Source organism: Heptranchias perlo, chromosome 5 (genome assembly GCF_035084215.1).
Source record: "Heptranchias perlo isolate sHepPer1 chromosome 5, sHepPer1.hap1, whole genome shotgun sequence".
In the NCBI taxonomy this organism is placed as follows: Eukaryota; Metazoa; Chordata; class Chondrichthyes; order Hexanchiformes; family Hexanchidae; genus Heptranchias; species Heptranchias perlo.
The window spans coordinates 116,985,265-116,998,100 of record NC_090329.1 but is presented as its reverse complement, the minus strand read 5'-3'; the positions used below and the strand labels follow the sequence as shown (position 1 = coordinate 116,998,100).

The window sequence follows — 12,836 nt, the reverse complement described above, 5'->3', positions numbered from 1 at the left end:
TCGCTCCCCATCACCCGACATTGGCCAAAGTCTCAAATTTAAAATTCTCATCCTTAAGTTTAAATCACTTTGTGGCTTTGCCTCTCCCTTTCTCTCTAAACTTCTCCAGCCCTACAAACCCCCCCCCCTCACCCCGAAATCTCCATTCCTCCTACTCTGACGTCTTGTGCATTCCCCATCCCTTTGCCCTGCTGCTGGTAGCCGTGCCTTCAGCCACCTAGGCCCCAAACTCTGGAATTCCATCCCTAAACCCCTCCACCTCCTTTAAGACCCTTGTTAAAACTCACCTCTTTGATCCATCTTTCGGTCGCCCCTCCTAATATCTCCTCCTTTGACTTGACTTCTACTTTTGTCTGATTATGCCTCTTTGAAGCTCCTACATTTAAAGGAACTATATAAATGCCAGCTGTCGTAGCTGTAGTGTGTACAGTGGCCAGGCAGGGCTGACAATATTGGCAGTGGACATGTGAATCTACCTCATTTTTGATAATGGTGGTTTAGAACAGTTTCAAAGCTGAAGTCTTCATGTGAACACTTTTTAAAACTGCATATTTCAGTCTAAGCTTTGTTATTATACAGACTGCAGTGGAATTGTACAATATTTGCCATCTCCAATAACAGTAAGTTGGCTGCTGGTCTAGAGAGAAACTAATAACTTACAATTTTAAACTCTGAACAAAGCTTTTTCACCTGAACGCTGTTACAGTTGACAACCAAAATCAGTCCTAAAAATGTATTTTCCCTCTTGTTCTTGCTCTCCCTCTCTTATTTCTCCCATACATGTAAATGCTACAGCCTCTACTGAGTAACTCTCTGATCAATGCTTTCCAAATCAGAAACTGAACAGAGACTGGATCGAACCTATCAGTCCCTACACCATATCACTGGATGTTAGCTGCATATGATGATTTCAAATTAATCAGTTACTTACACCTTACCAAAACATAATATTAAAATCTGCCCATCCATATCTATTCCTGATAACTCAAAATAATATGTGCTAAAAATTTGAATTATCCAATAATTTGAATAAAACAACTTAAATAACACAGCAAAGAAGACATTTAGTGCTTAAAAATTGAATTGTTAGATAATTTGAGATAAATAACTGACTAAGAGTAGACTGTATATACAATCTTGACCTCGTCCTCACCAATCTACCTGTCACAGATGCATCTGTCCATGACCGTATTGGTAGGAGTGACCACCGCACAGTCCTCGTGGAGATGAAGTCCCGTCTTCGCACTGAGGATACCATCCAATGTGTTGTGTGGCACTATCACTGTGCTAAATGGGATAGATTCGGAACAGATCTAGCAGCTCAAAACTGGGCAACCATGAGGCGCTGTGGGCTATCAGCAGCAGCAGAATTGTATTCCAGCACAATCTGTAACCTCATGGCCCGGCATATTCCTCACTCTACCATTACCAACAAGCCAGGGGGATCAACACTGGTTCAATGAGGAGTGTAGAAGAGCATGTCAGGAGCACCACCAGGCATACCTAAAAATGAGGTGCCAACCTGGTGAAGCTACAACCCTATAGACAGAGCTAAGCGATTCCACAACCAACGGATTAGATCAAAGCTCTGCAGTCCTGCCACATCCAGTCGTGAATGGGGTGGACAATTAAACAACTAATGGGAGGAGGAGGCTCTGCAAACATCCTCATCCTCAATGATGGTGGAGTCCAGCACATGAGTGCAAAAGACAAGGCTGAAGTGTTTGCAACCATCTTCAGCCAGAAGTGCCGAATGGATGATCCATCTCGGCCTCCTCCCGATATACCCACCATCACAGAAGCCAGTCTTCAGCCAATTCGATTCACTCCATATGATATCAAGAAATGGCTGAGTGCACTGGATACAGCAAAGGTTATGGGCCCTGACAACATCCCGTCTGTAGTGCTGAAGACTTGTGCTCCAGAACTAGCCGCGCCTCCAGCCAAACTGTTCCAGTACAGCTACAACACTGGCATCTACCCGACAATGTGGAAAATTGCCCAGGTATGTCCTGTCCACAAAAAGCAGGACAAATCCAATCCGGCCAATTACCGCCCCATCAGCCTACTCTCAATCATCAGCAAAGTGATGGAAGGTGTCGTCGACAGTGCTTTCAAGCGGCACTTACTCACCAATAACCTGCTCACCGATGCTCATAAGAACATAAGAAATAGGAGCAGGAGTAGGCCAATCGGCCCCAAGAGCCTGCTCCGCCATTCAATAAGATTATGGCTGATCTGATCCTAACCTCAAATCTAAATTCATGTCCAATTTCCTGCCCGCTCCCCGTAACCCCTAATTCCCTTTACTTCTAGGAAACTGTCGATTTCTGTTTTAAATTTATTTAATGATGTAGCTTCCACAGCTTCCTGGGGCAGCAAATTCCACAGACCGACTTCTCTCTGAGTGAAGAAGTTTCTCCTCATCTCAGTTTTGAAAGAGCAGCCCCTTATTCTAAGATTATGCCCCCTAGTTCCAGTTTCACCCATCCTTGGGAACATCCTTACTGCATCCACCCGATCAAGCCCCTTCACAATCTTATATGGTTCCATAAGATCGCCTCTCATTCTTCTGAACTCCAATGAGTAGAGTCCCAATCTACTCAACCTCTCCTCATATGTCCACCCCCTCATCCCCGGGATTAACCGAGTGAACCTTCTTTGTACTGTCTCAAGAGCAAGTATGTCTTTTCTTAAGTATGGACACCAAAACTGTATGCAGTATTCCAGGTGCGGTCTCACCAATACCTTATATAACTGCAGCAATACCTCCCTGTTTTTATATTCTATCCCCCCAGCAATAAAAGCCAACATTCCGTTGGCCTTCTTGATCACCTGCTGCACCTGCAAACTAACTTTTTGATTTTCTTGCACTAGGACCCCCAGATCCCTTTGTACTGCAGTACTTTCCAGTTTCTCGCCATTAAGATAATAACTTGCTCTCCGATTTTTCCTGCCAAAGTGCATAACCTCACAGAGTGGGCGGAGATTTGGCAGATCCAATATTGTATTGCATCTGCCAAATCTCCGCCCACTCACCCAGCCTGTAGGTTTTTTATGTCCTCCTCACTCTCTACTTTCCCTCCCATCTTTGTATCATCTGCAAACTTTGATGTGTTACACTCGGTCCCCTCCTCCAAATCATTAATATAGATTGTAAAGAGTTGGGGACCCAGCACCGACCCCTGCGGAACACCACTGGCAACAGGTTGCCAGTCCGAGAATGTACCATTTATCCCAACTCTCTGCTTCCTGTTAGATAACCAATCCTCCACCCATGCCAGAATATTACCCCCAATCCAGTGATTCTTTATCTTGAGCAATAATCTTTTATGTGGCACCTTGTCGAATGCCTTCTGGAAGTCCAAATACACTACGTCCACTGCTTCCCCTTTATCCACCCTGTACGTTATATCCTCAAAGAACTCAAGCAAATTTGTCAGACATGACTTCCCCTTTGTAAAGCCATGCTGACTTTGTCCTATTAAATTATGTTTATCCAAATGTTCCGCTACTGTCTCCTTAATAATAGACTCCAAAATTTTACCCACCACATATGTTAAGCTAACTGGTCTATAATTTCCAGCCTTCTGCCTACTACCCTTTTTAAATAAGGGTGTTACATTAGCAGTTTTCCAATCTGCCGGGACCTTTGCCGAGTCCGGAGAATTGTGGAAAATTATTACCAAAGCATCCACAATCCCTACTGCCACTTCCCTCAAGACACTGGGATGTAAGCCATCAGGTCCAGGGGATTTATCCGCCTTGAGTCCCATTAATTTACTGAGTACCAATTCCTTAGTGATTTTAATCGTATTTAGCTGCTCCCCCCCTCAAGCCCCCTGTTTGTCCAGTGTTGGGATATTCTTAGTGTCCTCTACCGTAAAGACTGAAACAAAATATTTGTTCAGCATTTTTGCCATCTCCATGTTTCCCACCATTAATTTCCCGGTCTCATCCTCTAAAGGACCTACGTTTGCCTTAGCCACCCTTTTTCTTTTTATATAACTGCAGAAACTCTTGCTATATCTGTTTTTATATTTTTTGCTAATTTATTTTCATAATCTATCTTCCCTTTCTTAATCAATCCTTTCGTTACTTTTTGCTGTCTTTTGAAGACTTCCCAATCTTCTATCCTCCCACTAAGTTTGGCTACCTTATATGTCCTTGTTTTAGTCGGATACTATCCTTAATTTCTTTACTTAGCCCCGGATGGCTGTCATTTCTTTTACACCCTTTTTTCCTCAGTGGACTATATATTTTTTGAAAGTTGTAAAATAACTCCTTAAATGAACACCACTGCTCATGTACCGTCTTACCCTTTAATCTATTTTCCCAGTCCACTTTAATCAATTCCGCTCTCATACCATCATAGTCTCCTTTATTCAAGCTCAGTACGCTTGTTTGAGAACCAACCTTCTCACCCTCTAAATGGATATGGAATGTAACCATGTTATGGTCACTCATTCCAAGGGGATCCTTAACTAGGACATTATTAATTAATCCTGGCTCATTACACAGGACCAGGTCCAAGGTTGCTTGCCCCCTTGTAGGTTCAGTTACATACTGCTCAAGAAATCCATCCCTAATACACTCAATAAACTCTTCCTCAAGGCTACCCTGCCCAATTTGATTTGTCCAGTTAATATGATAGTTAAAATCCCCCATAATTATAGCTGTTCCCTAATTACATGCCCCGACTATTTCCTGATTAATACTTCTTCCAGCAGCGTTACAACTATTAGGAGGCCTATATACTACGCCCACGAGTGTTTTTTGCCCCTTATTATTCCTTATCTCTACCCAAACTGTTTCATTATCCTGATCCTTTGTCCCAATATCTTTTCTCTGTATTACAGTGATTAACTTATTAACATAGCCACCCCACCTCCCCTTCCTTCCTGCCTGTTCTTCCTGATTGTTAAATACCCTGGCATATTTAATTCCCAGTCATTGTCACCCTGTAGCCATGTTTCTGTAATGGCCACAAGATCATACCCATACGTCGTTATTTGTGCCATTAACTCGTCCATTTTGTTACGAATGCTACGTGCATTCAGAAAAAGAACTTTCAAATATGTTTTGTGACACTTAGTTCCTGCTTTTTCCTTTTTTAACACTTTACCTTTTACTCCATACCTTCTGTCCCTTCCTGATACGCTTTTCTCTGTCTCCCTGCTCAGGTTCCCGACCCCCTGCCACAGCTTTGATGCTGGGTTAATCGCCTTACGCCTTCTAGTTTTCATTTTATCTGTCGTGCCTAAAGTACCTAAAGTACACTTTCTTTCCGCTGCTCTATGCTTTTCCCTTTCACTTGTTCTTGAACAACTGTTTGTACTATTTGTATTGTAGATTTCCCCTGGGTCTTCCCCTCTCTTGCTGCTCTCAACTTTATTCCCTTCTGACTCCCCGCTCAGGTTCCCATCCCCCTGCCACTCTAGTTTAAACCTTCCCCAACAGCACTAGCAAACACCCCCGCGAGGACATTTGTCCCGGTCCTGCTCGGGTGTAAACCGTCACGTTTGTACAGGTCCCACCTTCCCCAGAACCGGTCCCAATGTCCCAGGAATCTAAATCCCTCCCTCCTACACCATCCCTGCAGCCACGCATTCATCCTGTCTATTCTTCTGTTCCTATACTCACTAGCACGTGGCACCGGTAGTAATCCTGAGATCACTACCTTTGAAGTCCTGCTTTTTAATTTATCTCCTAACTCCTTAAATTCACCTTGCAGGACCTCATCCCTTTTCTTACCTATGTCGTTGGTACCAATATGGACCACGACTACTGGCTGTTCACCCTTCCGCCAGGACCTCATTACAGCCTTGGTCCAAACATGGATAAAAGAGCTGAATTCCAGAGCTGAGGTGAGAGTGACTGCCCTTGACATCAAGGCAGCATTTGACCGAGTGTGGCACCAAGGAGCCCTAGTAAAATTGAAATCAATGGGAATCGGGGGAAAACTCTCCAGTGGCTGGAGTCATACCTAGCACAAAGGAAGATGGTAGTGGTTGTTGGAGGCAATTATCTCAGCCCCAGGACCTTGCTGCAGGAATTCCTCAGGGCAGTGTCCCAGGCCCAACCATCTTCAGCTGCTTCATCAATGACCTTCCCTCCATCATAAGGTCAGAAATGGGGATGTTCGCTGATGATTGCACAGTGTTCAGTTCCATTCGCAACCCCTCAGATAATGAAGCAGTCCGTGCCCACATGCAGCAAGACCTGGACAACATCCAGGCTTGGGCTGATGTGTGGCAAGTGCCAGGCAATGACCATCTCCAACAAGAGAGAGTCTAACCACCTCCCTTTAACATTCAATGGCATTACCATCAACGAATCCCCCACCATCAACATTCTGGGGGTCACCATTGACCAGAAACTTAACTGGACCAGCCACATAAATACTGTGGCTACAAGAGCAGGTCAGAGGCTGGGTATTCTGCGGCAAGTGACTCACCTGACTCCCCAAAGCCTTTCCACCACTGCAAGGCACAAGTCAGGAGTGTGATTGAATACTTTCCACTTGCTTGGATGAATGCAGCTCCAACAGCACTCAAACTCGACACCATGCAGGACAAAGCAGCCCGCTTGATTGGCACCCCATCCACCACCCTAAAAATTCACTCCCTTCACCACTGGTGCACTGTGGCTGCAGTGTGTACCATCCACAGGATGCTCTGCAGCGACTCGCCAAGGCTTCTTCGACAGCACCTCCCAAACCCGCGACCTCTACCACCTAAAAGGACAAGGGCAGCAGGCACATGGGAACAACACCACCTGCACGTTCCCCTCCAAGTCACACACCATCCCGACTTGGAAATATATCGCCGTTCCTTCATTGTCGCTGGGTCAAAATCCTGGAACTCCCTTCCTAACAGCACTGTGGGAGAACCTTCACCGCACGGACTGCAGCAGTTCAAGAATGCGGCTCACCACCATCTTCTCAAGGTCAATTAGGGATGGGCAATAAATGCTGGCCTTGCCAGCGACGCCCACATCCCATGAACAAATAAGAAAAAACATAGTTTAGTTTCATATCTGATAATGCTCCTGTGACGTGCCTTGGCACATTTTTACTGGCTAGGAGATTGGTTAGGCAGTTGAAGATGGAAAGTAGGGTTAATGGTATGTACTCGAGTTGGAAGGAAGTGACTAGTGGTGTTGCACAAGAATCTGTGCTGGGGCCTCAACTATTCGCTATATTTATTAATGACTTTGATAACACAATAAAGAGCCATATTTCCAAGTTTGCCGATGACATAAAGATAGGTGGCATAGTAAATAGTGTAGACAGGAGCATAAAATTACAAAGAGACATTGATAGATTAAGTGAGTTGGCAAAACTGTGGCAGATGGATTTCATTGCAGATAAGTGTGAGGTCATCCATTTTGGACCAAAAAAGGATAGATCCGAGTATTTTTTAAATGGCGAAAAGCTAGGAACAGTGGAGGTCCAAAGAGATTTAGGAGTCCATGTGCACAGGTATAAAAATAATCAAAAAGGCTAATGGAATGTTATCCTTTATATCTAGAGGGCTAGATTATAAAGGGGAGGCAGTTTTGCTACAGCTATACAAAGCCCTGGTTAGACCACATCTGGAATACTGTGTACAGTTCTGGGCACCGCACTTTAGAAAGGATATATTGACCTTGGAAGGAATGCAGTGCAGTGGCGGGGTCACCAGAATGTTACCAGAGCTCCAGGGGTTAAATTATGAGGAGAGATTACATAAACTAGACGTGTATTCCCTGGAATATAGAAGATTAAGGGGTGATTTGATTGAGGTTTTTAGGATTTTGAAAGGAATTGATAGGGTAGATAGAGAGAAACTTTTTCCACTGATGGGAAAGTCTAGGACAAGGGGACATAACCTTAAAAACAGCCAGGCCATTCAGGAGAGAACTTAGGAAACACTTCTTCACACAAAGGGTGGTAGAAGTGTTGGACACTTTCCCACAATGAGCAGTAGGTGCTAACTCAATTAATAATTTTAAATCTGAGATTGATAGATTTTTACTAGCCAAGGGTATATAGGGATGTGGAGCCAAGGCGGGTGGACGGAGTTAGGATACAGATCAGCCATGATCTCATTGAATAGCGGAACAGGCTCGAGGGGCTGAATGGCCTACTCCTGTTCCTATGTATTACATTAAATGCACTATATAAATGCAAGTTGTTGTAGTACTTAGGGAGTGTTGCATTGTTGGAAGTTGGAAGATGAGATGTTAAACCCAGACGCAATATTCTTGTTCACGTGGACGTGACAGATCCCATAGCACTATTCAGTGCTAGTTCTGCGGTCCCATTTTACTGATATTTACTTCAATTTGTATCAAACAGCTTTAATGTGGAATCTTTTACTTGATCTTCAGATCAGTGCCACAGATGTGCTAATGGCAATGGGAGCCATTCCAGAAGGATTCAGGACATCTACTCTTGCACAGCTGTTAGCACAAGGTATGAAAAGTTACCTTGTAACCTTGCGTGATATTAACTGTAATCCACGTACATAGATTATGCTGATTTTAAGTGTGTGTGTGTATATAAAATGAATCCCAGTGGAGGCCACACGTTAGTACACAAAATGCTCTTTTCATAAAGAAGTAGATGTGAGTTTGCAACAGTAATTTTACCTTCATGGTGGGTTTCTGATTTGGACTGTGTTGTTAGAAAAAGAGTTGAATCTATGTGAGAAACATCTTTTCGGGGATAGAGAAAAATCAGACGAGGTGGCCTCATTGGCCAATTTGGCACACATCAAAATGGCTAGTTACAGAACAATATTGACAGAGGTCTGGTTGGTTTCCTGCATTTTCAATTGAGTGGTAGTGAAGTGGGTTTGCAACCATAAATAAAATGGAGGTCTTCTGATAACAGCAAATAACATTTTTTGGCATGCCAAATGAAATAACATTCATTTCAAAGGAATTCCTCATTTTGATTTTGTTTAGGCTTTTGTTTTCAGTTTGTCTTCTACGCTTGAAGGCACTGAATTGCTGAGATACTGTAGTCATAAGTAGACTTCTAGTACCTTGTGCAAGTAACCATAATTAAAGTACAAGTCCAGAAGTTAGTGTTCATAGTTGTTGGAAGGCTTCACAGCCAAACTTAACCCTGTTTACACCTGACACACGCACTTCCAGAAGGGGTTTCTAGATAGCAATCGACAGCCAAAGTTTTTCTTGGTGCGACCAAGTTATGCAGAGATTTGAAGGAGAGGACAAAAGTTTTAAGTTTAATATGTTGGGGGAGAGGGAGCCAAGGGCGGGTGGAACATAGTGCAAATGGTGGAGCTTTGGATGAGTTGGAGTAAATGGAGGGGTAGAGGTTGGGAGGCAGGCAACAAGACCAATGGAGCAGTTGAGTCTTGGGGTGACGAGAGTTGTGGATAAGAGATTCAGCAATGGTGAAGTAAGTTTTGTCCTTCGCCTTGAGAGCAAAGTCTCAAGTTTTCAAAAGCCTCCACTGTTCAGTGTGGTCACTGTTTAGACAGTTAACCTGCTCACCTATGCTCAGTTTGGGTTCCGCCAGGACCACTCGGCTCCAGACCTCATTACAGCCTTGGTCCAAACATGGACAAAAAAGCTGAATTCCAGAGGTGAGGTGAGATGAGAGTGACTGCCCTTGACATCAAGGCAGTATTTGACGGAGAGTGGCACCAAGGAGCCCTAGTAAAATTGAAGTCAATGGGAATCAGGGGGAAAACTCTCCAGTGGCTGGAGTCATACCTCGCACAAAGGAGGATGGTAGTGGTTGTTGGAGGCCAATCATCTCAGCCCCAGGACATTGCTGCAGCAATTCCTCAGGGCAGTGTCCTAGGCCTAACCATCTTCAGCTGCTTCATTAATGACCTTCCCTCCATCATAAGGTCAGAAATGGGGATGTTTGCTGATGATTGCACAGTGTTCAGTTCCATTCGCAACCTCTCAAATAATGAATCAATCCGAGCCCGCATGCAGCAAGACCTGGACAACATCCAGGCTTGGGCTCATGAGTGGCAAGTAACATTCGTGCCAGGCAATGACCATCGCCAACAAGAGAAAGTCTAACCACCTCCCCTTGACATTCAACGGCATTACCATCGCCGAATCCCCCACCATTAACATCCTGGAGGTCACCATTGACCAGAAACTTAACTGAACCAGCCATATAAATACTGTGGCTACAAGAGCAGGTTAGAGGCTGGGTATTTTGCGGCGAGTGACTCACCTCCTGACTCCCCAAAGCCTTTCCACCATCTACAAGGCACAAGTCAGGAGTGTGATGGAATATTCTCCACTTGCCTGGATGAGTGCAGCTCCAACAACACTCAAGAAGCTCGACACCATCCAAGACAAAGCAGCCCGCTTGATTGGCACCCCATCCACCACCCTAAACATTCACTCCCTTCACCACTGGCACACTGTGGCTGCAGTGTGTACCATCCACAGGATGCACTGCAGCAACTCGTCAAGGCTTCTTCAACAGCACCTTCCAACCCAGCGACCTCTACCACCAAGAAGGACAAGGGCAGCAGGCACATGGGAACAACACCACCTGCACGTTCCCAAGTCACACACCATCCCGACTTGAAAATATATTGCCGTTCCTTCATCGTCGCTGGATCAAAATCCTGGAACTCCCTTCCTAACAGCACTGTGGGAGAACCTTCACCACACGGACTGCAGCGGTTCAAGAATGCGGCTCACCACCACCTTCTCAAGGGCAATTAGGGATGGGCAATAAATGCTGGCCTTGCCAGCGACGCCCACATTCCATGAACGAATAATAAAAAAAATTCACAAAATAATGGCAGATTCCATCTCGAACTAATGAATGCCTCATTTTCTTGGAGAATTTCCCCTCAATTATCTTCCCATTCAGGTCTCACTGGGTGACCTACTCCCAGTTCACAACCAGTCTTGAACCAACTGCTAAGAGATGCATGTAAGGAATCTTACAACACCAGGTTATAGTCCAACAAATTTATTTTAAAATCACAAGCTTTCGGAGATTATCTCCTTCGTCAGATGATTGAATGAAAAGGTTCTCAAATCGCATATCTTATACGATGTTGGGACAGCATCACACCAATCAAAAGGTGTCGTTGTTATTCAAACAGGCCAGTCACGGAGAACAGCACGTCCCAGTACACTCGATATACATTGTGTCTTTTACATTGTGTAAAAGACACAATGTATATCGAGTGTACTGGGACGTGCTGTTCTCCGTGACTGGCCTGTTTGAATAACAACGACACCTTTTGATTGGTGTGATGCTGTCCCAACATCGTATAAGATATGCGATTTGAGAACCTTTTCATTCAATCATCTGACGAAGGAGATAATCTCCGAAAGCTTGTGATTTTAAAATAAATTTGTTGGACTATAACCTGGTGTTGTAAGATTCCTTACATTTGTCCACCCCAATCCATCACCGGCATCTCCACATAAGAGATGCATGGCATTAGTCTGCTGATTTTTCCCATCATGTTTTATTTTGTTTCCAATAATGTTTCTAGTCCAGGCTGATATTATCCCATGTTTGATACCTCTACTTATTACCCCTACTACTGTTCAAATAACCATACAAATAGCCTGATTATGCATTTTCCCCCACAGGAAATGAATTCCACATGAGTTACTATTTGCAGCCTAAGTTAACCGAGTCCAAGTTAGCCTTTAAAGACCTTCACTGGGACCATGAAAGTGGTGGTGTGAGTAAAGCGTATTTTGGTTATCATTCATCTGTATGCCATGACCATATGGAATATTATTTAGAAATACATAGAAGTTACAACAGGGAAACAGGCCATTTGGCCCAGCCAGTCCATGTCAGGATCTACCCTCCAGGCGAGCAAATAGTTCTAATCACATTTACCCACCCTGTTCCCATATGCCTTCAACCCATTTCCTTCATCCACATAAGCAATCTGGTCTTCAATGTTGACATAGATTCTGCCTTAGGCACTAACTCTGGAAGTGAATTCCACACCCTCACAACTCCCTGTGTAAAGAAGTATCTCCTGCCCTCTGTTATAAATCTTCTTATTTATTCTTGTAACTATGTCCCCTTGTTCTTGACCACTCAACTACTGTCTGCTCCAATTACCCTGTCCTTTCATAATTTTAAAGACCTCTATCATATCGTCTAATAATCTGCATAGCTCGCCTTCAATGTTCTGAATGCTATGGATAGGGATGAGCCTGGAATTTGTATTTTTGATATAAATAAAACTAATTACAGTGTTTTGATTTCAAACTTAAGAGTCCAGTAGGGCAAATACGGATTTTGAAGTTAGGCCAACTCTTCAGCCTATTTTAAATTGAATGAGAGTTTGTGGAAGGAATGGGCTGAATAGCCTTTTATCGTTGAATGCTTTCTTATATTCTTGTATTGTGCCTGCAATTGGGGCATTACAACCCACCATAGCGGAGAGAGCCATTGTGGTAGCATTCTAGCCTCTGAGTTAGAAAGTGCGGAGTTTGAACCCCACTTCAGACATTTCCGGCAAGTGTAGCCTGGAGCTCCGGCTCTAAAACCCTAGGTTGACATCCAGCGAGATGCTCTTGTCCGGTGGGTGTCGGTGGTCACCCCTCATCGTATGGGATGTGATGTGGGAGCCCATTAAAACCGTCCTGCCGTACAGGACTAACCAACCTATCGGCTGGTATAAAGGTGGTTACGGCCATGGGAGGAGCGTTCACATTGTGACTTGTCAGACTGTTAATCAGCCTGCGAATCCTTCTACTACATCACACAATTCTCTAAGGGGGAAGACAACTCACCATAACGTTCCTCGGCTAGGAAGGGCAAGAATATACCATGGATCCTGCTCTTGCTCTTTGGATGTGAT

The 12,836-nt window shown here is 44.2% G+C and overlaps 1 protein-coding gene across 2 annotated transcripts in view; it reads left to right on the top strand.

Annotated features, from left to right (window-relative positions):
• The window catches only part of nphp1 (nephronophthisis 1), a 123,088-nt gene that overhangs the window by 38,064 nt on the left and 72,188 nt on the right, over window positions 1-12,836 (top strand). For both annotated transcript variants that reach the window (XM_067985080.1, XM_067985081.1), the window contains exons 9-10: window positions 8,374-8,458; window positions 11,602-11,696. In XM_067985080.1, coding sequence (XP_067841181.1) covers window positions 8,374-8,458; window positions 11,602-11,696 — 180 coding nt within the window. The remainder of the gene's footprint in view (window positions 1-8,373; window positions 8,459-11,601; window positions 11,697-12,836) is intronic.